Source organism: Salminus brasiliensis, chromosome 20 (assembly GCF_030463535.1).
Source record: "Salminus brasiliensis chromosome 20, fSalBra1.hap2, whole genome shotgun sequence".
In the NCBI taxonomy this organism is placed as follows: domain Eukaryota; kingdom Metazoa; phylum Chordata; class Actinopteri; order Characiformes; family Bryconidae; genus Salminus; species Salminus brasiliensis.
Window position 1 is genome coordinate 995,383 of NC_132897.1, and position 27,050 is coordinate 1,022,432.

General features: G+C 44.0%; 1 protein-coding gene across 4 annotated transcripts in view; it reads left to right on the forward strand.

The window, feature by feature from the left end:
• The first annotated feature begins 7,016 nt into the window (after positions 1–7,016).
• Positions 7,017–27,050, forward strand: part of atad1a (ATPase family AAA domain containing 1a) — a 296,764-nt gene continuing 276,730 nt past the window's right edge. Inside the window, exons 1-11 of one of the 4 annotated variants that reach the window (XM_072665275.1) lie at positions 7,048–7,078; positions 7,355–7,382; positions 8,785–8,970; positions 13,523–13,621; positions 14,123–14,243; positions 16,394–16,594; positions 16,814–16,920; positions 17,574–17,663; positions 18,596–18,646; positions 19,490–19,659; positions 21,864–23,392. In XM_072665275.1, coding sequence (XP_072521376.1) covers positions 8,800–8,970; positions 13,523–13,621; positions 14,123–14,243; positions 16,394–16,594; positions 16,814–16,920; positions 17,574–17,663; positions 18,596–18,646; positions 19,490–19,659; positions 21,864–21,987 — 1,134 coding nt within the window. In that variant the 5' untranslated portion in view covers positions 7,048–7,078; positions 7,355–7,382; positions 8,785–8,799 and the 3' untranslated portion in view covers positions 21,988–23,392. The other 3 variants (XM_072665273.1, XM_072665274.1, XR_011978003.1) reach the window with 3 other exon arrangements.

A 27,050-nucleotide genomic window follows, 5' to 3' on the forward strand; every position in this document is an offset into this window, starting at 1 on the left:
AAATATAATATAGGTTATATATATATATATATATATATATATATATATATATATATATATATATATATATATATAATATAACCTATATTATATTTGACATATATACATATATTATATATATGACCTATATTATATATGACCTAAATATATATATATAAAATATAACCTATATAATAATAATGTGACATATGTATATATATTATATATATGACCTAAATATATATAATAGGCCTTTAAGGTGTCAGTAGCTGACCTCCTGCTGGTTTATGGTTTTTTTTAGCAGATATTTACTCCATAATAACCAGTTTTGGCCCAAACCAGGGGCCTCTACTGTTGTCTGCAGGGGGCCGGAGTGGCTGCAGGTTTTCACTGCAACCAAGCAGGAGCTCATGTTTATTTCTGAAGGTGGACGGTTTGTAAATTCCTGTTAAAAAGCAGTTTTTATTACTTTTGTATTAAAATGTTCAGTGGTTAATTTAAATGTTCCTTATTTAACAGATGTTGTACTGATTTACAGTGCAGAACGGATCAGTAAAGACGTTTATATGGATGAATGTTGGGGAATTTTTCTTTTATATATATATATATATATATATATATATATATATATATATTGTTTTTTTATTATTATTTTGCAGAGAATGAAGAATTTCTCCTGCTGGGAATTCAGAGGAACTGATGCTGGTGTCATATTTACAGAGGTCTTTGTCAGAGGGGATAGATGTGGCAGGAGCAATCACAGTCAATATTTCCCCTGGGACGGAGGTGTCCTGTTTAATTCACACACACACACACACACACACACACACACACACACACACACACACACACATCACAATGTGGAAGTCACAGGTCTGAGATGGAGAGAGATGTAGAGTGGGTGGATCCGTAAGCCTTTCAGTCCGGATGAAATACGGAAGGCTCCTTCCCTGCCATTACGGTTCCTCAGGGACATGGGACAGGTGCTGAGGGTCCTGCAGTGACACCTGTTGTCAGGACTGTGTAACTGCACCTCCTAAAAATACTGGATACAATACAATAAATAAAGCATTTAAGTGAACAACGTATATAGCCATAACATTAGTACCACCTACCTAATATATACATTCGAGGTATGGACTCCACAAGACCTCTGTGTCCTGCTGGGGTATCTGGCACCAAGACTGATGTTAACAGCAGATCCTGTAAGTCCTTAATCATCAGTGCAGCATCATGTTGTGGAGATGCTGTTTCTCAGTGATGACTGAGTGAAGTATGGTGGAGGTGGTGGTGCAGCATCATGGTGTGGAGATGCTGTTCCTCAGTGAGGACTGAGTGAAGTATGGTGGAGGTGGTGGTGCTGTTTGTCAGTGAGGACTGAGTGAAGTATGGTGGAGGTGGTGCAGCATCATGATGTTGAGATGCTGTTCCTCAGTGATTACTGAGTGAAGTATGGTGGAGGTGGTGGTGCTGTTTGTCAGTGAGGACTGAGTGAAGTATGGTGGAGGTGGTGGTGCTGTTTGTCAGTGAGGACTGAGTGAAGTATGGTGGAGGTGGTGCAGCATCATGATGTTGAGATGCTGTTCCTCAGTGATGACTGAGTGAAGTATGGTGGAGGTGGAGATGCTGTTCCTCAGTGAGGACTGAGTGAAGTATGGTGGAGGTGGTGCAGCATCATGATGTGGAGATGCTGTTCCTTAGTGAGGACTGAGTGAAGTATGGTAAAGGTGGTGCAGCATCATGGTGTGGAGATGCTGTTCCTCAGTGATTACTGAGTAAAGTATGGTGGAGGTGGAGATGCTGTTCCTCAGTGAGGACTGAGTGAAGTATGGTGGAGGTGGTGCAGCATCATGATGTGGAGATGCTGTTCCTCAGTGAGGACTGAGTGAAGTATGGTGGAGGTGGTGGTGCAGCATCATGGTGTGGAGATGCTGTTCCTCAGTGAGGACTGAGTGAAGTATGGTGGTGGAGGTGGTGGTGCAGCATCATGATGTGGAGATGCTGTTCCTCAGTGAGGACTAAGTGAAGTATGGTGGAGGTGGTGGTGCAGCATCATGGTGTGGAGGTGCTGTTCCTCAGTGAGGACTGAGTGAAGTATGGTGGAGGTGGTGCAGCATCATGGTGTGGAGATGCTGTTCCTCAGTGAGGACTGAGTGAAGTATGGTGGAGGTGGTGGTGCTGTTTGTCAGTGAGGACTGAGTGAAGTATGGTGGAGGTGGTGCAGCATCATGTTGTGGAGATGCTGTTTCTCAGTGATGACTGAGTGAAGTATGGTGGAGGTGGAGATGCTGTTCCTCAGTGAGGACTGAGTGAAGTATGGTGGAGGTGGTGGTGCAGCATCATGGTGTGGAGATGCTGTTCCTCAGTGAGGACTGAGTGAAGTATGGTGGAGGTGGTGGTGCTGTTTGTCAGTGAGGACTGAGTGAAGTATGGTGGAGGTGGTGCAGCATCATGATGTTGAGATGCTGTTCCTCAGTGATGACTGAGTGAAGTATGGTGGAGGTGGAGATGCTGTTCCTCAGTGAGGACTGAGTGAAGTATGGTGGAGGTGGTGGTGCTGTTTGTCAGTGAGGACTGAGTGAAGTATGGTGGAGGTGGTGCAGCATCATGATGTGGAGATGCTGTTCCTCAGTGATGACTGAGTGAAGTATGGTGGAGGTGGAGATGCTGTTCCTCAGTGAGGACTGAGTGAAGTATGGTGGAGGTGGTGCAGCATCATGATGTGGAGATGCTGTTCCTCAGTGAGGACTGAGTGAAGTATGGTGGAGGTGGTGGTGCAGCATCATGGTGTGGAGATGCTGTTCCTCAGTGAGGACTGAGTGAAGTATGGTGGAGGTGGTGGTGCAGCATCATGATGTGGAGATGCTGTTCCTCAGTGAGGACTGAGTGAAGTATGGTGGAGGTGGTGGTGCAGCATCATGGTGTGGAGGTGCTGTTCCTCAGTGAGGACTGAGTGAAGTATGGTGGAGGTGGTGGTGCAGCATCATGGTGTGGAGATGCTGTTCCTCAGTGAGGACTGAGTGAAGTATGGTGGAGGTGGTGGTGCAGCATCATGGTGTGGAGATGCTGTTCCTCAGTGAGGACTGAGTGAAGTATGGTGGAGGTGGTGGTGCAGCATCATGGTGTGGAGGTGCTGTTCCTCAGTGAGGACTGAGTGAAGTATGGTGGAGGTGGTGCAGCATCATGGTGTGGAGATGCTGTTCCTCAGTGAGGACTGAGTGAAGTATGGTGGAGGTGGTGGTGCAGCATCATGATGTGGAGATGCTGTTCCTCAGTGAGGAGCATCTTGTTAAAACTGAAAAACTGATGGATGTGTAACGTACAGGGAGATACTGCAGTCTTTATTATATAAATGTGTGTGTGTGTTTGTGTGTGTGTGTTTGTGTGTGTGTTATGTGTGTGTAAATGGTCCATCTGCCGAATGCGAGCTCTGCTGAGGGAGATAGTGAACCCTCCGTCCTCCTGCTTTAATTAACCTGCAGTGGAATGAATGCAGCTCAGGTGCGTCTCTGTGTTTGGGGCTGAAGGCTAATCCCAGGCTTCTCTAATGTATCACTACTGCCCCCCAGTGGGGCACAGACGAAGCTACAGCAGATCAGGGGATTTTCTTTTCCATCCATGTCTATCAACACAATATGGACAAAAGTATTGGGACACCTGCTCCTTCACTGCATCTTCTGAAAACAAGAGTATTAAGAGAGTCGATCCTTAGTTATCAGGGAAGAAGACGTTCTACTAGATTCTGGAGCAGAACATTGCTGTGAGGATTTAATTGCATTCAGCAACCAGAGCTGTTGTGAGGTCAGGGTGCTGGATGATCACCACCCTGATCCCCAACTCCCCAACTCATCCCAAAAGTACTGGATGGAGCTCCTCCACCATCATTCCAGAGATCACAGCTCTTCCACTGCTCCACAGCTCCTCAATGCTGGGGGGCTTTATACCCCTCTACTAGCCCATGCCTGGCATTATTAGGCAGCATGATGCCAATAGGATTATGTTCTAGATGAGTCCTATTCTTTTGGCAGTACTTCTCTAGACTAGGGACTAGACTGTAAGCTGTATGTGTGTGTGTGTGTGTGTGTGTGTGCATTTGCACATCTGTGTCAGCAGTGGGTGCTTTAACTTAACATAGCCGAATGCATTCATTAGAAGTGGTGTCCACAAACTTTTGGACATTCGGAGGAGCAGAAATCAGGGCTTTCAGATCATGGTGTGCTTTAATGGCTTCAGTCCGATTCCTCATTAAGAGCTGAGCTCATTAACGAGCTGCACTGAGACCTAAAGCAGCCCAGCTGTGTTTGCATCGCACACCTCAGCCACAGCCAGATGTTTGGCTTTAATGAACAGCTCAGCTCCATCTGCAGCTCTTCCTACACCACCTCACGCCTCCACAGCAGCCCGTCAGACTCTGATAGGCGGAGTGAGATCAGGTCCGTCTGAGGCCGCTCTGGGATTCAGAGGGAATTTTTAACGAGGTGTTCTGTTCATCGGAAACATGAAGGTTTACCAACACACCTGCTCCTCCTCCTCCTCCTGCTCCACCTCCTGCTCCTCCTCCACCTCCTCCGCCGGCGCTCCTTCTGGAATCGGGGGGATTAGCAGGGAGTTTGTTCTCCTGCTGCAGTAACAGCGTGTACCCTTCTGGGAAGGCTTTAGACTAGGTGTTGGAACATTGCTGTGATGGAGATTTGATTGCATGCAGCCATCAACAGAGAGCATCAGTGAGGTCCGGTACTGATGCTGGAGGATCTTCAGTCGTTATGACTTAGCAGTTGGTTGATGGTTGAAAATCCATTGTTTGGGTAAAAACTGCAAAAACAAGTAAAATTCATTTATTCCATTTAATTAAACACACACACACACACACACACACACACACACAGTACAATAACAATGCCATAAAAGTTTTTAGTTACCAATTACGGAAGTTAGCAATAAAATACAGGAGAATTATGCAGTAAAATACAGCATTGTTTTGTAAAATACGGAATCAATACGGAATCACCTCATAAAATACGGAATCGTCCAATAAAATAATCTGTATTGATTCCGTATTTTACTGGATGATTCCGGATTTTTTTAGGTGATTCTGTAAAATACGTAATCATCCAGTAAAATACGTTATCAATACAGAATATTTTGCCAATTGACATCATATTGATTCCATATTTTACAGAACAATGATATATTTCACTGGATGATTCTGTATTTTATTGCAAACTTTTTACTGGACAAGACTGTATTTTATAGAACGATTTCCTATTTTACTGGGTAGTTCCAGAGTTTGTGGAAAGTTTCTGTACTTTACAGAATGATTCCGTATTTTACTGGATGATTCTGTATTGATTTCAGATTTTACTGGACGATTCCAGACTTTTTGAGGCGATTCTGTAAAATACAGAATCAATACGAAATTCTCCAGCTAAATATTCCGTATTGATTCCGTATTTTACTGGATGATTCTGTATTTTACAGATCCGCCCCATTAAATACTATTAAATTGTCCAGTAAAATATTCCGTATTGATTCCGTATTTTACTGGATGATTTCGTATTTTATGAGGTGGATCTGTAAAATCAATACAGAATATTTTACCGGACGACATCATATTGATTCCGTATTTTACAGAACAATGATGTATTTCACTGGATGATTCTGTATTTTATTGCAAACTTCCGTATTTTATCAGACAAGACTGTATTTTATAGGACAATTTCCTGTTTTACTGGGTAGTTCCAGAGTTCGTGGGAAGTTTCTGTACTTTACAGAACGATTCCGTATTTTACTGGATGATTCTGTATTTTATGAGACAAGACTGTATTTTGTATTTTACAGGGCAATTCTGTACTTTATGAGAAGTTTCTATATTTTACAGAGCGCTTGTGTATTTGACTCCGTATTTTACTGGACGATTCCGTGTTGATTTCAGATTTTACTGGACGATTCCAGAATTTTTGAGGCGATTCTGTAAAATATGGAATCAATACGAAATTCTCCAGTAAAATATTCTGTATTGATTCCTTTTACTGGATGATTCCATATTTTACAGATTTGCCCCATAAAATACGAAATCGTCCAGTGAAATATTCCGTACTGATTTCGTATTTTACTGGAAATTCTGTATTTTATGAGCTAATTCCATATTTTAGGCTATATCTAGCGCAGCCCAGTCGGGCCTAGCCTAGCTTTTAAGACTGTAACAAGAACGTACTGTTATTTGGTATTACCAAATCTGTGGGTCTTCCCAGTGTCCAGTCCCAGTGGAGGTTCTAGACCATTTGAACTGGGAGGACCAGGCAGGGACCAGTGACCTGAAATGTCAATGTTCAAATCCTTGTCTTTCTTCTTGTGACCTGCCTTACCTGACTTTCCAAAGAATAGCCCTTGGTCATCTAGTGTTCATGGTTCTTGGTCATCTTGAGTTCTGGTTCTGGTCACTAAAGGCAGCTCAGGAGGAGCACCATTCTCAGCAGGGCAGCGGCCAGGTCCTCTCCTCCTGCCCCCTGCTGTGTAGCAGTGGGTGGGCCCATGCTCTTCTTAGAAGGGCTTTAATCAATAACCTCGCTGTTGAAGCTCAGCCCGAAGTGCAGAACCTGAAATGAAGCAGAACTGACCGCTTGGCCAGGTTGGGCTATTTGTAAGGTTCTTTGCCTGGTTCTTAATGATGAGGAAATGCTGTAGATGTTATTTTTAAGAATGTTCTACAAAAAGATTCCACTGTTCAAGTTTTAAGAAGTATGGTAATATTTGATATTTATTATATATTATATATTATTATTATGATTATTTATTAATAATGGTGCAGTATGGGCTTTTCTGCTCTGCTCTGTACAGGTGTGATACAGGACTCGATGTGGAAAACAATGATCTAGATCTCAGTCCTGACTAATTTACACCAACAGATTAATTATTTATGATTTTTTATTTTATAATAATATAATTATTTTCTACTTTTATTTATAAATAAAACAAAACCACAACATGCTGCTCTCCTGTGGGAACGCTTTGCGTGAACTGCTGTACCCGCACGGACACCGTGTTGCGGTTGCACGGGCTGAGGGATGCGAGCCTATTTTGCGATGCTGCGGAAATAAAAGTAAGATTTTAATCAGAATTTCATATTTAATCCAGCTTTAATTATATTAATTCACACGCCTGGATCTGTGGCAGCTATTCTTAGTGTATGTAGTGTACTGTCAGCGCGTCTGTGTCGTTAAATAGCATCGTTGCTATCTAGCTAACCAGAATCTCTTCAAAGGGAATGTAGATACAGCTCTAATAATCATATATTATTTTTATTTAAGGTTATTTTATTATGTATTTATGGTGAAACTGTTTTTCTGTATATTTACGGTTTCCTGGTTGTTTTTAGGGTTATTGGTTGCTTCTGACGTCTGCAGGTAAGAGTCTGTACGATATGAACCGAAGCGTCATACCGTGATTAGTATTTATACCGCGATATTATACAGAGAACCTAAAGTATCGAGGTAGAAAAAATAATATTTAGAGACTTAAAACATTACTCTAGTTTACTAAATCATTTTTTAAAAATTTACTAAACAATTTCATCGATTTAAAAATATGTTCACCCAATTTATATATAAATCACCCCCTCAGTTTAATGAATTGTTCCCTTGATTTAATAAAGTCTCATAGTTAATAACTAATTTGATCATTAGTTTCCTCAATGTAATAAATAAATCATCCCCTCAATTTAAAGAGGCAGTCTGTAGGTTTGGGGGTTTGGGGGTTTGGGGATTTAGAGACCTCTCTGGTGAGAATATGTAATTGCATCGATTCTGCAGAAGAGCAGACTGTGCATTCTTCTTGTATCAGTGCCGTGGATGCTCAGGGAACCGGCAAACGTTGCTGGATCCTCTTTTAGAGGCTGTTCATTTGACGTAAGATAGTAAGTCAGGCCTGACATGGCCAGGAAAACTCCCACGAAAAACCTACCAGACCACTCTGTCTGTTTTTAGAGAGAGTATGTTGGGCTTTTGCAGGGATGGTCGAGCAGCACACTGGTACCATTCGTTTTTTATATATATATATACAGACTACTGGTTTCAGTTTAAATGACAAATCATAAGGACTGCTGCTTTAAAACATATGAATAAATTGTTCCTAATTACAAAAAAAACAGTTTCCTCAATTTAATACATTGATTTCCTCTATTAAAAATTCCTATATTAATCTGTATTAAAAATCTGTTATAAATATATAAGTAATATATGTAATAAACTGACGCCAGGCTCTATCTTAGATGGGTTGTGATGCTTGCTGCTATCTTACACCCCACCTACAGACGCCTTCCTCCTGCATCGGTTAAACAGCAGCGCTGCTTGTGAATATCTCTGCGCTGATGGGCGCGGTGGTCTCGAAATGAGGGGTGTTCAGGTCAGTTTGTGGAGTATTGCTGTGTATCTCGGCAACGGAAAACACAGCAGGAGCTCCACTGACTGACAACAGTCTAGACAGATGTTCGTCAACAGACAGACGCTCGTTGCTGTCTTGGCAGTGAATTGTCAACACAGGTGTGTGCAGCCCAGCGCTCGTAACCCCCCCCAACGCTTTACACCACTGACATATCAACCCGCCAAAGTCAGACAGACCGCACCTGGCTCTTAAAGGAAACGGCGAGAGACGCTCTGATTGATTAATTAAACATTACGCCCAAAGAAACACACCCCTGATTAATTAAGAGACTTGATTAAGAGACCGTGAGCATTGTGCAGGGTGTACGATGAAGCTCCTAGTGTCAACCCTTTGTTTCTCACCCTGTCTTCCTCCATGACCTGACAGCAGTGGGACGGCACGATGTTGACCGACATCCCCCGGGACGCTCTCCTGCGGCCGCTGACCCGGAATGAGGTGGTCGGCATGTTGGTGAGGCTCACCATCTTTGGAGCTGCGACGTACTACAGCATCAAATGGGTGGTGGAAGCTCTGGACCCGACACAGAAACAGAAATCACAGGCCAAGAAACGGGTAACCATGCCTTTATAATACACTGCATCCAGCACGTCTGATTATAAACAGTGATCTCCACCATTCTACCTCACCTCAGTGCAAATCCCTCACCTCACAACTCCCATGATTACACTGTAGGAAGCTTCTTAGAGTCTCGAGAGGTCTCAGATTTCACCCTCCTTCTTTTAGACTCAGTTATTTAGTATTGCTATTTAAGGACTCATATCATACATATTACTGTTCACTCTCCAGAACATATTTGGAAATCTTGGAGCTGAAATTACTATAAAGTAAAATAATTAAGTAATTGTTATAATTTATTAATTTTTACCCCATTTTCCTCCCAATTTGCAAGGCCAGTTCAGAATCAGAATCAGAATCAGAATCAGAATCTCTTTATTTCACCAAGTATGTTACCCATACAAGGAATTTGTCTTGGTGAGAGCAACACGCATGACAAGTAACAAAGAAACACAGAACACGGTCTTAAACTAAAGGAAAAATGACACTAAACAATAAATAGGGTAGGGGATAAATTAAAAAAAGTAGAAAGTACTAAAGGTAATAAAGGTAATAAAGAGCTGAAAAATATATTTACAGAAAAGAAAAGAACATCTGTACAGGTGTGCAAATAGTCATAGTGCAAAATAGGCAGAGTGCAAATAACTGTTCAGTCCGGTTTGGTACAGTTCAGTTGTAAGTTTAGAGGTTTACAGTGGGAGGTGACCACTGTGATTACCCCATCCACAGTTACCCCATCCCCGTTCATGTGAACTTCCCCCATCACTAGCAATGCCCTCAACCCTAGGAGGCTGAAGACTAGCACATGTAGCACATGAGCCAGCCATGGCCTCTTTTCCCACTGCTGCTGATGCAGCATCGCTAGGTAGCCGCCACACTCTGAGGAAAGCCCGGCTCCCCAGCTCCGATACAGCAGCTAACTGATGCCTGTGCTGACCAACATCACACTAGGAGTGATGCTGAGGGGAGGAAGTGACATCAGCTGCAAAACTTTTTTACTTAACTCGATCCTGTTGTACTTGAAGATGTGCTTTGCAATTCCTGTCCACACTGTCCACACGTTTCCTCTTTTGAACACCGTGCTGTTACTGTCTCTTCTCCCACTAGACTCACATCATTGTTCTCTATCGTCCTCCTGGTCCTTTGGGCAATTTTGTCGATGAACTGGATGTTCTCTTGAGTGGACTCCCTGTTGACGCCCCACTTATTCTACTCGGCGACTTCAACCTTCCATCAGAGAAACTCCAGTCTTCATGCCTTCTCCCAATCCTATCCTCTTTTGATCTTGCGTTCAACCCGTCTGCACCAACACACAGAGCAGGAAACACTCTGGACCTGATCTTCAGCAGACCTGTCCCTGCTCTGGATGTGGCTGTGACTCCTCTGGACTTCTCTGATCACCACTTTCTCTCCTTCTCACTCTCCCTCTCTGCTCCTTCAACCACCACCTCTGCAAGCTCTTCCACCGCTCTTCACCGCAATCTTCGCTCTGTTTCCCCCTTAGCTCTTGCCTCAACTGTCCTGACCACTCTTCCCCATCTTGAATCTTTCTCCTCTCTCCCACTAGAAACTGCTACAGACACTCTCCTCTCATCTATCTCCACCTCTGTCGACCTTCTCTGCCCTTTCTCCCCTAGGTCAACACATTCTTCTCCACCTTCCCTGTGGCTGTCAGATGTTCTCCGCAACAACCGTAGAGAGCTAAGACTGGCTGAAAGGAAGAGGAAACTGGAAGCATCCACATCTGACCCACGTTCACTCTTCCCCATCTTCTCCTCTCTCCTCAACCCTCCTACTCCCCCACCTCCCACTACCCTGTCTGCAAAAGATTTTGTCTCCTTCTTTGAAGAAAAGGTTGACAAGATCCGCCGATCTTTCCCCCCCTACCTCTACCCCCCTCTCTAGGCACTGCCCTCCTCCTCCCTCTTCTCTGACCTGCTTCTCTACTCTTTCCACAGATGACCTCCTACATCTTCTCACCTCCAATAATCCTACCACCTGTCCACTAGACCCTGTTCCATCCCCTCTGTTCCAAACAATCGCTCCAAACCTCCTTCCCTTCATCTCCTCTATCATAAACAGCTCTTTGTTGTCAGGTCAGGTACCATCTGCCTTCAAGTCTGCCAGAGTCGTGCCCATCCTAAAGAAACCAACTCTGGACAACTTGGACATCGGCAACTACAGACCTATCTCTCTTCTCTCTTTCCTCTCAAAGATTCTCGAACGTTCTGTCTACAACCAACTGTCTCTCTTTCTCACTCTGAACAATCTTCAGGACCCCCACCAGTCTGGCTTCAAAGCTGCACACTCTACTGAAACTGCTCTCATTGCAGTTACAGAGAAGCTCCATGCAGCTAAAGCTGCCAGACTGTCCTCGGTTCTGATCTTTCTGGACCTCTCCGCAGCTTTTGACACAGTGGACCACAAGATCCTCCTGTCTATCCTCGCCGGCCTTGGAATTACCGGCTCTGCATGGCGATGGTTTGCATCATACCTGCAGGGACGCTCATACCAGGTAACATGGCAGGGCGACACGTCCGCTCCTTGTAGTCTCTCCACTGGCGTTCCACAAGGCTCGGTTCTTGGTCCTCTTCTTTTCTCACTCTACACTCGCTCTCTTGGTAAAGTGATATCCTCCCATGGATTCTCTTACCACTGTTACGCCGATGACACTCAACTCATGCTCTCTTTCCCACCGTCTGACACACAGGTTTCTGCCCGTATCTCAGCATGCCTCACCGACGTCTCTTCTTGGATGGCAGCTCACCACCTCAAACTCAACCCCAGCAAGACGAAGCTGCTGTACATCCCAGGAACTGCTGGACCAAAAAACGATCTTGCCATCACCTTTAAGAACTCACTGGTCACTCCTTCTACAGAAGCTGGAAGCCTTGGTGTAGTGATGGATGATCAGTTATCGTTCTCAAGTCATGTTGCAAACGTAACTCGGTCCTGCAGATTCCTCCTGTACAACATCCGGAGAATTCCACCCTTCCTCTCTAGAGAGGCCACCCAGGTGCTCGTTCAGTCTCTCGTCACTTCCAGACTTGACCACTGCAACTCTCTTCTGGCTGGTCTCCCTCTGCGCACCATCAGGCCCCTGCAACTTATCCAGAATGCAGCGGCACGGGTCGTCTTCAATGTCCCTAAATTCAGCCCTGTCACTCCACTGCTGCGTTCTCTTCACTGGCTTCCTGTAGCTGCTGCCCGCATCAGATTCAGAACCCTGACTCTGGCCTACAAAGCCAAGACTGGACCAGCCCCTCCGTATCTGATGGCAATGGTCAAAAGCCGATCTGCACCAAGAGCCCTTCGAGCTTCAAGTACGGCTCTGCTCGACCCGCCATCCCTCAAAATCCGCGGAAGACAAGCGTCCAGGCTTTTTTCTGTCCTGGCACCAAAGTGGTGGAACGAGCTGCCCCTGGGTGTCCGAACGGCCGAGTCGCTCGCTGTCTTCAAACGCAGACTGAAGACCCACCTCTTCAGAGAGTACTTGGACGATTAGAGTACTATGGTCACCTTATTGTATTGTGTTTAGTAATGTCTAAGCTTAGAGGTATCCTTTGAATTATTAGTCTATTCTAACTAGCTGAGGCTTTTCTTGGGTAAATAGCAAAGCACTTTGTAAGTCGCTCTGGAGAAGAGCGTCTGCTAAATGCTGTATATGTAAATGTAAATGTACATCAACCATCAACCCACCCCCGAGAGAGCAAGGCCAATTGTGCTCTCTCTGACTCCAGCTGCTGATGGCGAAGCAGCATGACCTGGGATTCGACCCAGCGATCCTCAGATAATAGTGGCAGTGTAAACTGTGTCGTTCCATTTGTCTACTAGCGCCACCTAGTGGTTTGTTTTAAAATGATTTAACTCAGAAATCTCTCCGTGCGGTTAGACAGAGAGCTTCTCGTGGCAGTAACAAGACACAGCAAACATTTGGCAGGAGAGAAAATACTGTATACCTAACATAATATTCCAATTACAAACCAATTACAATTCCAGACAATAATGCCATGCTAATTTATTCAAATCAAGTCATAAATAAAGTAAAATTATTATAATTATTATAATTCTCTATTATCCCCATTATTTAACGCTCACTATTTAACAGTGTGGTGGTGAGAGAGTTCTGATATTTGACAGGTCTCTCCCTCTCTCCGCCTCTCACTTTCTCACCCTAACTCTCTTTCTCTCTCTCTCTCTCCCTCTCTCTCTCTCTCTCTGTCTCTCTCTCTGTCTCTCTCTCTCCCTCCCTCTCTGTCTCTCTCTCTCTGTCTCTTTCTTTCTCTCTCTCTCTCCCTCCCTCTCTCTCTCTCTCTCTCTCTGTCTCCCCCCCTCTCCCCCCCCCTCTCTCTCTCCCCCCCCCTCTCTCTGTCCCTCCCTCTCTCTCTCTCTCTCTCTCTCTCTCTCTCCCTCTCTCTCTCTCTCTCTCCCTCTCTCTCTCTCTCTCTGTCCCTCTCTCTCTCTGTCCCTCTCTCTCTCTCTCTCTCTCTCTCTCTCTCTCTCTCTCTCTCTCTCTCTCTCTATCTATCTCTCTCTCTCTCTCTCTCAGGCTGAGCTGCTGATGAAGCAGATTGGGGTGGAGGGGGTCAGTCTGAATGAGTATGAGATGAACATCGCCACTCACCTTGTTGTTCCTCGCAGTATGAAGGTAAACTAGACCCAAACCTCCTCAGGTTTACACCCGATGATACACTATGTGGACAAAAGTATTGGGACACCTGCTCATTCACTGTTTCTTCTGAAATCAAGAGAAGAAGACTTTCTACTAAATTTTGATCAGTGACAAGGTCATCGTCTTGGATGGATAATCACCACCACACCTCATCCCCATCACCACCATCACTCCAGAGAACACAGTTCTTCCCCTCTAGCCCACGTCTGCCAATAGGGTCATGATGTTGATCTGCTCCAGAGAGTCCTATTCTATTGGCAGTACCTCTTCTCTACAGGGACTAGACAAGCTGTGTGTGTGCATTTGCACATATGTTTCAGCAATGGGTGCAGCTTAAAGAAGCTGAATGTGTTCATTAGAAGGGGTGTCCACAAACTTTTGGCTGTTTAGTGTATCTATCATATCTGTGCTGTGTGTGTTCGGTGTTACTCTCCTCTGTTGCGATCCTCATGGTGTGATTGGCTGATCTCTGTTAAGGTGACCTGGAGGGATGTTGCAGGGCTTGATGACATCATCACAGAGATGCAGGACACGGTCATCCTGCCCTTCCAAAAACGGCACCTTTTCCGCGGATCCAAACTCTTCCAGCCTCCCAGAGGTAACGGGGATAGGAATGAACACCTGAGATCAAGATTTACACTAAACACATTGTAGTGCTCTTGCTGGCAGTTAAACATGCCTGGACGTAGTAGTTTGCAGAGTTTAGCAGAGCGTCTCTTTATGCCAACACCACAGCACCTCTCTGACTGGCCCGACTGAAGACCAGCTCTGACTGAGCTTGGTAAAGTAAAGGTGATGTACTGTCACTGTTTGTCACTGTACAGCGAAATGTGTCCTCCCATCTGGTAGTGAACACACACTCACACACACACATGTGTTAGGGGCAGTGAGTACACACACACACACACCCAGAGCGGTGGGCAGCCAACTCCAGCGCCCGTGGAGCAGAGAGCGTAAAGGGCCCAACAGTGGGCCCAACAGTGGCAGCTTGCCGAGCCCGGGAATCGAACCCACAACCCTGTTATCGATATCCGGCGCTCTAACCGCTGAGCCACCACTGCCCATTCTGGAGGAGGAAACATCCAGCCAGCAGGTTTAGCTCCTCCCACTCACAAGGGTCATACAGGTCCTGGAAAACCTGGAAAGTCATGAAAAATGAAAATGCTAAAATCCAGTACTGAATAATCCTATGTAATAATTCCAGTACTGAATAAACATAATTGATAAAAGTATTTAAAAGTAATGGGAAATATTGTAATGAGCTCCTGTTATCATTTTATATAATAAAACGCAAACTTTTATAGTAGCATCATTTCTCACTTGACCATCGCTGCCCGTATTTCATATGACCATGCACAGTTTGGGCCGTGGGATCATGAACGTGCGTTATGTTGTTATCTAGCTAGCCTGGTCAGTCTCTAGCCTGGTCAGTCTCTAGCCTGGTCAGTCTCTATCCTGGACTGTCTCTATCCTGGACTGTCTCTAGCCTGGACTGTCACTCAGCTACTAGCGTGGACTAAACTTATTACGTAAACAAATTACGAGAAAATTCTTGGTTTTTGGTACTTGAGAAGTCATGGAAAGCCCTTGAATTTGAAGTTGGTTAAAGTGTGTGACCCCTGCACTCAGGCCATGTACACATTAGCAACATTAGCGAGTGCCCTGAACACCTCAGCCAGCAGAGAGACACCACCTCTCAGTTTTCTACATTAAACTCCTCACCAAGACCCGGCACTGAGGGCTCTGATCCTCAAGGGTTCAGGAAGCCCTGCATTCACTCCGCTTCAGATTAGCTCCTGTTTGATTGGTCACCTCGTTAAAAGTGAGTTTTTCAGCTGGTGAAAGGATGATTGGTGGAGGATGATGGTGTTTTTTGTGGAGAATGTTAGTGCTTGATAGACAATGATGGTGTTTGGTGGAGGGTGATGGTGTTAAGTGGAGGATGATGGTGCCTAATAGATGATGTTGGTGTTTGGTGGAGGATGTTGGTGTTTGGTGGAGGATGTTGGTATTTGGTGGAGGATGTTGGTGTTTGGTGGAGGATGATGGTGTTTGATAGACGATGATGGTGTTTAGGAGAGGATGGTGGTGTTTGATAGACAATCGATGATGGTGTTTGCTGGAGGATGATGGTGTTTGCTGGAGGATGATGGTGTTTGCTGGAGGATGATGGTGTTTAGGAGAGGATGGTGGTGTTTGGTGGAGAATAGTGGTGTTTGTTGGAGGATGATGGTGTTTGATAGACGATGATGGTGTTTGGTGGAGGATGGTGGTGTTTGGTGGAGGATGGTGGTGTTTGGTGGAGAATGATGGTGTTTGGTGGAGAATGATGGTGTTTGCTGGAGGAAGATGGTGTTTGCTGGAGGAAGATGGTGTTTGTTGGGGGATGATGGTGTTCAGGAGAGGATGGTGGTGTTTGATAGACGATCGATGGTGGTGTTTGGTGGAGAATGATGGTGTTTAGGAGAGCATGGTGGTGTTTGATAGACGATCAATGGTGGTGTTTGGTGGAGGATGATGGTGTTTAGGAGAGGATGGTGGTATTTGATAGACGATCGATGGTGGTGTTTGGTGGAGAATGATGGTGTTTAGGAGAGCATGGTGGTGTTTGATAGACGATCAATGATGGTGTTTGGTGGAGGATGATGGTGTTTAGGAGAGGATGGTGGTGTTTGATAGACGATCGATGGTGGTGTTTGGTGGAGAATGATGGTGTTTGGTGAATAATTAACGGACTTCTATCCACAGGGGTGTTGTTATACGGCCCACCTGGTTGTGGAAAGACTTTAATCGCAAAGGCGACCGCCAAAGCTTCAGGATGTCAGTTCATCAACCTCCAGGCCTCCACTTTGACGGACAAGTGGTACGGCGAATCACAGAAGCTCACCGCCGCTGTGTTCTCATTGGCTGTCAAGCTTCAGCCCTGCATCATTTTCATCGATGAAATTGGTGAGCAGCTGGTTTGGTGTGAATGTTGGTAATCTGATACAGAAGAGAACTGAATTCATTTCCTCTGTAACAGCAGATAGATTCATATTTCTCAGATGGTTTTGGGGTTATGGGGTTTTGAGGTTATGGGGTTGATCTTTGAGGGTTATGGTCAAGTGAGGAGGTTTATCAGTGTTTTTTAACTGTATAAATAAACCCTTGCTTCTCTCTCTGCCCTAGATTCTTTCCTGAGGAATCGGTCCAGTCTGGATCATGAGGCCACTGCAATGATGAAGGCCCAGTTTATGAGTCTGTGGGACGGTCTGGAGACCGGAGCAAGCACTCAGGTCACCCACACATCCTCCCAGACCCCCAACCACACACATTGATTCCTCTGAAAACTGAAACTCCACTAGAGAAGCAAAATCAGAACACATTGCCTTTAAACACACAAAAAATAATTCATTTTGGCTGTGCTGTACTGCCAATAGAATAGGACTTTCTGCAGCAGATCAACATCATGACCCTTTTGGCTCCATGCTGTCTAATGCCAGGCGTGGGCTAGAGGGGTATAAAGCCCCCCAGCATTGAGGAGCTGTGGAGCAGTGAAAGAACTGTGTTCTCTGGAATGATGGTGGTGATGGAGCTCCATCCAGTACTTTTAAATAGAATGAGTTGGGGACGATGAGGTGGGATGGTGATCATCTAACATCCTGACCTCACTAACGCTCTTGTCGCTGAATGCAATCAAATCCTCACAGCAATGCTCCTCCTCCAAAATCTAGTAGAAAGTCTTCTTCTCTGGACAGTAGAGACAGTTACTCCAACAGAAGCAGGAGCAACTCTTTTAATAGCCTTGATTTCAGAAAAGCAATGAGCAAGTGTCCCAATACTTTTGTCCATTTGGCATATTAAAGCACACTGGTGAAAGAGTAATGGGCCTTAATTGTAATTAACACAAGCAAATTGTTTAGAGATGTTTATGTGCGTTTCTGTGCAGGTGATGGTGATGGGAGCCACTAATAGACCACAAGATGTAGATGTAGCTATTCTCCGAAGAATGCCCACAGCCTTCCATGTGGGACTTCCTGTGAGTTACACATACACAACCACAGTCATCCACAGAGAGTTCTCAGCATATACAATACATGGCCAAATGTATGCAGACACTCCTTTTAATTGGTCATTTAAGCCACTCCCATTTCCTACGGGTGCGTAACTTTTCAGTAATACATTGCATTTCTGTCTTGCTAGAGCTGCCCCAGTTCACAGTAAGTGCTGTTATTGTAAAGTGGAAATGCAGTGGAGCAACAAAAGCTCCAATTAGGGCCTGGCTGAGTTGTGGGTGGTACCAATAAACAAAAATATCATTAAATCATTGTATAAGTTTATATTTTAATTAATTCTTTTTTTAGTTTTTGTTAAACAGGTGTCTACAACCTGATATAGTGGTCAGTTCTTAATGGCCACACTTCTTAGCATAAAATAGGATACGTACTATAAAATTATATATAATTGATATATATTATAATTTATATAATAATTTTTTTTAAGCTTTTTAATGTTTAAAAAGGTTTGAATCATGAACGCTCTAATGCACATGTGATCCATAATCAGAATCCCCAGCTCCACTGCACCAGCTAACAGACGCCTGTGCCGGCCAACATCCCTTAAGAGTGATAAGGGGAGAAGGCGCCATCTACCCATCTACTGCCATCGTGCTCAGAGCGGCAAGGCTCGGCCTATAGCGGCAGCACGTTAGACCACACAACACATAAATCCTGGATAAACTGGAACACTGACTGTGATCCAGGCCTGATCATCCAACATTTGTGAGGCTGAATCCCATCAAATCTTTCTCAGACCATGTACCACACGGAGTGTCTACATACTTTTGGCCAGTGAAATAATTCCGTTTCCATTCCAAAAAAAATGCTTTAGTTAATTTACCATCTGTTCAGGATGATTAATTGATTATTGATCTGATATTTTGATTGATTTAGCTTGTTGTCTGTTTTACAGAACGCTGCTCAGAGGCAGGAGATCCTTCGACTCATCCTGTCGGGAGAAAACGTAACTATCTAGATGATCATAAGCCCTGCTTAACCAAAACGACTGTAAATAAGTGAAGAAATCCTCTGCAGATACTTTAGATAGATTTTAGACATCATTTCTGTGCATTTACTTAATTTAAACCATCATTTTCAGCTCAGTTAAGGTGGAATTCATCAGTTCCACCTTAAATCATCAGCTTCAGGATCATGCTGACGTTCCACTGACTGGAACAAGGAGAACGGCGTCTCCATCATTTCCATTCTGGGCCAGTGTCGTGACATATCCTGTCCACTCTGGCGTCATCTTACAGAAAGACCATTTAGGACCAATATGTTAGCCAGGCGATTTAGCTAGCATGCTACTGGTTAGCCAGCTGAGCTGGTCCACTCCCTCAACTGTATTAGCTAGCATGCTACTGGTTAGCCAGCTGAGCTGGTCCACTCCCTCGACTGTATTAGCTAGCATGCTACTCGTTAGCCAGCTGAGCTGGTCCACCCCCTCGACTGTATTAGCTAGCATGCTACTGGTTAGCCAGCTAAGCTGGTCCACTCCCTCGACTGTATATAAAGTGTAATTTGTACTTACTGCAGTGGAGTAAAAGCTAATTACACTCCCCACCTGTAGAGGAAGCCCAAGAGCAAAAAAACAACAACACTGCTTTCAACAGATAAGGGAACAAAAGACACGTATGTGCCATAAATGTAATTTATTATGAGGATGTGGCGTATTTACATTAACAGCATCAACTATACATGGAGCTTAAGAGGGGGGGGGGCCCAAACTTTTGCTGCATGTCAGAGCTTTTCAGCTCTGGTGTGTGTGTTTGTAAATCTCTCTGGCTGTGTGTGTGTGTGTTCTCAGCTGAGTAATGCGATTAACCTGAAGGAGATAGCGGAGAAGACTGAGGGCTACTCGGGCAGTGACCTGCGGGAACTCTGCCGCGACGCCGCCATGTACCGTGTCAGAGACTACGTCCGAAAACAGCAGATGAGACAAATCGCTCAGCAGTTTCAGCTGGACGAGGAAGAGGAGTATGTTCTCAGGCTTTGACAGTTTAAAGTATGTGGACTGTATCAGGGTGACGGAAAGTGGTCTTTATAGAGGTAAGCTTTGCTGGAGTCGTTGTTCCCCTCTGGCATAAATAACTCTTGGGGCATCACTGTTATGCTTTTGGGAGCCACCCTATGAGCGGTACCCTCTTACACTCTTGCACTCTGCTACAGCTGACTGGTGTGCTCGCTTATTTAGCCGTCCCGAGGTCATTCCAGTCCAGGGTGGTCATAATGTTCTGATATGACTGAGACAGTGGGCGAAGGGTGGTAGCATCTCAGAAACCATTAGCCGTTAGCCGCCGTAGTACAGGTGTACCGAGAATGGACCCAGAATGGAGAGCCTCCCAACCGCATAACAGTAGAACCCCAGGGGCCGTTGATGCCAGAGGGGGACGGCGGCGACTCCGGCGAGAGGCACAGAGCAATCGACGCTCTACTGTGGAGCAGCTAACCTCTATAATGCCCACCCTCCATCACCCTGATACAGTCCTTACAGTCATCCAAGCCACTATTAGCTAGCCCACAGTGACAAAGTGATTTATTAACAATCGAAATGGAAAATATCACATGTGCACAAGTGTGCACGCCCCTTGATATGACGCCCTCCTGTGGTAGATTCAGTTGATTAGACATGACTGGGGATTGCTAACACCTGCCTATATAAGGTTTCCAGAGCATATATCATCTGCAGAGCTCAGAAAGAGGGTAGTGTCTCCCAAAGAGCACAGTGGCCACCGTCATTCATACCAAGAATCTTCCTAGTGACCGCTGGAGGAAGACAGGCCTTGACCAGGGAGCCAAGCAGGAACCCGAGGGTCACATTAACAGAGCTCCAGCGTATCCTTGTGGAGATGGGAGACCCTTTCAGAACCATCCAGGCAGCTCTCCACAAATCACGCCTTTCAGGTGGAAGCCACTCCTTCTTTTTGAGTTTGGACTCTGGACTCTCAAACCATGAGAATCAAGGTTTTGAAGAAAGAAAATGAAATTTGACTTTTTGGCCTGAATACCAAGATTCACGTCTGGAGGAAAGCAGGCACCACTCATCACCTTGCTAATGCCATCAGGTGACTAGTCCTGATAGAGGGAAAGATGAATGGAGCTCAGTAAACTAAGATTATTGGGAAAAACAAAACTTGCTGGGGTGGAGGTCTACCTTCCAACATGACAGCGACCCAAAGCACACAGTCAAGAGAACAATGGAGGAGCTTCAGACAGAGCCCAGACCTGCATCCCAATATATTCCACCTGTGGAAGGAGTTGCAGGGATATGCCAAGAGAAGTGGGCAACAAGTGTGCTAAGCTTGTAACTTCTTTCTGAAGACGCCTTGAGGCTGTAATTTGCTGCCAAAGGTGCATCAACCCAGCATTAGGCTCAGAGTGTGTACAGATATCTAACCCCTTTAGATGTTTGTAGATGTTTGAGGCGAAAAATGAACTTTGTTGTAGAATAAGTCTGTAGATATATTTATAGATATTTATAAAAAAAGATGAAAGGGGTGTGCAGACTTGTGCAGATGTGTATGTGTATTTGGGATATATATATATATATATATATAGTGTTGTATTTATTTAAATGTACATGGACATTTCCCCTAAAATAGCTATTTAGAGTATTTATTATTTATTTTTTATTTATTTGCAGAAAAGACAACTACTCAAAAACAGCTGCTCAAATAATCCGAAGAAATTATAATTATAATGTAAAGAAGTTATTATTCAGATCATTTATTCGTATTATTTGAGCAGCTGTTTTTGAGCAGTTGTCATTTCTGCAAATAAATAAATAAATAAATAAATACTCTAAATGGTAAATATTTTTATTTGGAATTTAGGGGAAATGTTGTCCATGGTTTATAAAATACAACACTAATGTTCATTTCCCTAAAACACACACTGCCTAGAAACAGTAAAACCAGAGAAACTGATCATGTAGGGTGGTCTCTTCAATTTTTCCAGTACTAATATCTGAGCTTTAAGAGCATTCAGAAATCACTATGGTGAAATAACCTTGACGGCCAATCACAGCTCTCATGTCTCGGCCGGCTCTCCACTAGTCTTTCACATTACTGTTTCACACTATTTTTTTTTTTTTTTTTTAGGTATTTTTGTCCCCAAATTCATTAACATGCCCTTTTTGTTGCTTAACGTGTGTCTGACTGTCTGTCTGTCTGTGTGTGTAGGCTGGTGGACGGTGCCCGGCTGCGGCCGGTGACTCAGCTGGACCTGCTCTTCGGACTGGATAAGATGAAAGAGTCAAAACAAGCTACAGTCACAGCTAACCTCAGAGAAGTGCCCCTGGACTGAACACACACACACATACACACTTCTCACTGTCTTCACATCAGTGAACATTCCTGTTTTAAAGGAATAGCTCTGCAAAAAATCAAATGACCTCTTACTGCGACTGTAGCCCACAGTGCGACACACTTCCACACAGTGTTTCATAACTGAGTACAGTTAAAGGCCGATCCCATCGATTTCCCTAAATTCAGCATAACTCTGTGTATAAGAGGAGCTCATTCAGAGTCAGGCTCAGTGTAGAGAAACTGACCCACTCTGATCTCTCTACAGTGGAGATGAATGGAAGCAGGTGTCGGTCGGCATAACAACACCGATACAGCCCATAATTTATTTCCTATCCAAACCCACCAGTGCAGGTCTTCTAAGTTTTATATGGAATGATGATGATGATGATGATGGTAAAATAGTGAATAGAGAATCTGAACTAATCCAGTTTTCTTTAGGGACTACTTTCTGTAGCCGCACTACACCCTGCAGCATGTATCCCTCCACCATTTTAATGATCTGGTTCTAAAAGCAGGTTCTAGAGCCGAACTCTTCTCAGAACTCTGGTAGAACCGTGTCTCAGGCATCAGGCAGCGTCTTCATCACCATTAGGTGAAGAATTTTCTGTGAGGAGCTTTTATTATTAGAGCTTCAGACGTCTGCTTCCCTTCACCTCCACTGTAGAACCACAGCTCTGACTGGGGGAGGTTATCTAGAACCGAGTGTTTCACACCAAACCCCCCCAAACCTCCTCTCTGATTGACTCTGTTCACATTTTAATCAGAAAATGATTCAAATGAAGGCCTGCTAAATTAGTTAGTTAAATTAGCCTCGTAGCTCCAGTGTAAAACTCTAAAAGCACATGCTGTGGCTACATCTGGAGGAAGGGGAGCAAACGCAGACATTTGTCTGTTTGATTTTTTGCTGATCTATAGCTTTTTTTTTAAAAAAACACGGAAGTGGTAAAGCATTAACCCTTCATTTCACATATCCGTGAGTTCTCTCAACATTGCCCTAGACCAGCCAGAAGCCCAGAGTCTGCATGTACTGTACCTTTTATGACTATGGATTGTTACAAATGATGTAATGAGAGACTAAATAGTTGGACTTAGTGGTAAGAATGTGTCCCTCATATATATTAGCACATACCGTGTCAGTGTTTAGCGTATTATTGTGTTGTATGTCGTTGTATTGTGTGCACTAAAGAGAATATCTGCCAAATTTGACAAACGTAACAAAAAAATCATTTGTTTTATGCAATAAATTAAAAAGTTACAAGCTTTCCTTAATTCTTAAACTAGGCCTAGACAGTTCCCAGTGTTAAGTAAAGCCTCATTTAGCACAAATTTAAAAACTAATTCAGTTTATTTATTGATTTATTTCATGCAAATCAAATAAAGACACAAAGGCTGCGTTCACATTACCAGACTGAAGTCACTCAAATCTGATTTCTATTAATCTATCTACCTGTCTGTCTATCTACCTATCTACCTGTCTATCTATCTATCTATCTATCTATCTATCTATCTGTTTATATGTCTGTCTATCTATCTGTCTCTCTGCCTATCTGTCTGTCTGTCTCTCTATCTATCTATTTATTTATTTATCTATCTATCTACCTACCTGTCTATATATTTATCTATCTATATGTCTGTATGTCTGTCTATCTACCTATCTATCTACCTGTCTCTCTATCTACCTGTCTATCTGCTGTCTATCGGTCTATCTATCTATCTGTCTATCTGTCTATCTATCTATCTGTCTATCTATCTATCTGTCTATTTGAGTGTCTGTCTGTCTATCTATCTATCCATGCATCCATCTATCTATCTCTCTGTCTCTCTCTCTGTCTATCTATCTATCTGTCTATTTGAGTGTCTGTCTGTCTGTCTATCTATCTGTCTATTTGAGTGTCTGTCTGTCTATCTATCTGTCTGTCTATCTATATCTGTCTGTCTGTCTGTCTGTCTATCTATCTATCTATATATATACTACTACTACTACTAATAATAATAATAAAACATGTAGCAAAGGCAATCTGTTGCTGAATCGGTCCCTGTGTTGCTGCCGCTGCTTAAGAATTTGCGGTACAGGAATTGGAGGCGTGCCACTCCCTCCGTCTACACACCCGACAAGAGGGAGGGAGAAATGAGAAAGACAGGGAGGAAAGGAGAGAGACCGGCAGGTTAAACTAACTGCAGTTAAGTTCAAGAGGTTTCACAGGTAAAAAGGACGATCACAGAGTAACGCGAAGCCCGTTGTTCACCATACACACCGCGCAGCGTCCACACCTACACAGATGCCAGCACCGCCCATCAGCACCATGCAGCTCCACCGGGCACCATGCAGCACTCTCACAGTACTACATTCAATTCAAGCCATATGGAGCCACAGAAAGCCACAGTACATCAGCTGTGACTGGGAATTTACTCTGAGAGCAGCAGCCAAGCTTTTAGTATCACGGATCTCCTTAATGCTGAGAAGGCAAAAATGGGCCGAACTCTGAAAGTCTATTCCATTGGTCAGGTCGTCCACAATTATTTGGACAATGGACAAACTAGAAACAGACAAAAAAGGAGATACCTGCTTTTCATTGGACGGCAGCGTTTTGAGATGGAATACAGTTTTATTGTATTTCATCTCATCTTTGATATTTCCCAATTTTAGCACATGTTCTCAATCAGGTCAGCTGATGGATACAGATCACTTCCATTTATCAAGGTGGCCAAATCAAAATGACGGAATTGATTAGTGAGGCTCGTAATGTGAACGTAGCCCAGTATTCCCCTACATGACCCAAACTGACCTGTTCCACAGTTACTGAACCTCCCAGATTAGGCAGTTGTAGAACCGCAGTCTGGTTGAATGCTCTGGATGGCGAATGCTGGGGGTCTGTCTGTCTGGGGGGTCTGTCTGGGACAATATAAATAAAATGTAAAACCCCACTCTGGTTATTTCCACATGGTGATCTGTTAGCGGGACAGGCTTACACTCAACCACCGCTGCCTGGAGCTGATCTTAATGCTGGACTATATGGACGAAAGTATTCGGACACCTGCTCATTCATTGTTTCTCATTGTTTCTACTAAAATCAAAGGGAATTTTGTTGGAGGAACTGTCTCTACTGTCCAGAGAAGAAGACTCTCTACTAGATTCTGGAGGAGGAGCATTGCTGTGAGGATTTGATTGCATTCATCAACAAGGATGCTGTGAGGATGAGAATGATCACCATTCTACCTCATCATCCCCAACTTTCCAACTCATCCCAAAAGTACTGGATGGAGCTCCACCACCATCATCATTCCAGAGAACACAGTTCTTCCACTGCTCCACAGTTCCTCAATGCTGGGGGGCTTTATACCCCTCTAGCCCACGCCTGGCATTATTAGGCAGCATGGAGTCAATAGGGTCATGATGTTGATCTGCTCCAGAGAGTCCTATTCTATTGGCAGTACTTCATCTCTACAGAGACTAGACAAGCTGCACATGGTTCTGTATAGTGCCAAAAAGAGTTCTACAGCTGTTTTATACACTACCTGACCCCTTTAAGGAAAAGTGTTCTGTATAGTACCAAACGGGTTCTACACTTTAAGAAAGAAGGGGTTCTATAGAGTACCTTTTTTTGACTGGTAACAAAAGTGGAACCATTTTTGGTTAAAGAACCATGTGCAGAGGGTTTCCATCATATCCATCATATCATTCAACCAAGGAACCAGTCATTAACCTAGACATTCAGATAATTGTTGGTGTCAGAACCACAGAACCCTATTTTCAGGGTGTCTAAGCTTAGCAGTAAGCAAACACTTTTTAATATAGCCCCATTAAAAGTACGTTAAATAAAATACAGCAGGTTCTCTATTGCACAAAAAACTTTCAAAGCTGTCACAGTTCCACACAGAACCCTTGTCTTTGGAAATAATCGCTGAGGAACCTGTTTTTAGGGTGCAGAATATGAATTTCTAAGTAGTGTGGCTCTGGAGTTGCGAGCAGTGCCCACAGGGTGGTGCTGTTGTCACATTTAATCACTGATCCTCTGTTCCACCAACAGTGTGAGAACGGAGAACAAGAGAACCCAGTAGAGAACATAATGTTGGGGGACGTTTTAAAATACCTCAATTTCTCCAGTTATTTATGGTACAAAGGAAAGTGCTGAACTGCCAGAAGTTGAAAAATAATGGACATTTCAGAATGATACAAGAAGGCCTCTCTCAGGGAACATGCAGTGGGCTTACAACTGAAAGCCGTTCTGCAGCAATCAGTGGTTGATTAAGTCTAGAAAGCTGGTGCTCCCAATTCCTACAGGTGTTCCAGCTTTTCTTGATTGCGTGCGGCCCTCTCTGTCTGCATATAAGCAGTGCTGGAACTCGCTGTGGTACCATGCCCTCGGCAGCATCAGTGGAACGGTAGCTGTTGACAGGCCATCCTACAGGGGACTTTCCAAGAGAGTCCAGGTGTCAGTGAGTACCGTTTACTTCACCTTCAGAAGGCACTCAAAGACTGGGGGAAGCTGGAGACTGGAAGAGGTGGTTGGTGTAGCGCAACAGATAACACCACTACCTACCACCACTGAGCTACGACACCATGTGGGAGACTGGGGTTCGACTAGGCTGCGCTACCAATAAGAGTCCTTGGGCAAGACTCCTAACACTGCACTGACCCACCTCTGTAATACCAGTGACCTTGTAAGTCACTCTGGTGAAGAGTGTCAGCTAAATGACATACATGTAAATGTAAAGGTCTGGCAGACCTCAGGGGTCAATCAGGGGTCATATGGGTTCTGAAAAACCTGGAAAGTCATGGAAAATGAAAACGCCAAAATCCAGTACTGAATAATCCTTGGAAAATAACATAATTGATAAAAGTATTTAAAAGTAATGGGAAATATTGTTGTTATTATTATAATAATAATAATAATAATAATAATAATAATAATAATATATATACAAACTTTTATAGTAGCATCATTTCTCACTTGACCATCGTTGCCCGTATTTCATATGACCATGCACAGTTTGGGCCGTGGGATCATGAACGTGCCTTATGTTGTTATGTGCTAGCTAGCCTGGACAGTCTTTGGTCCA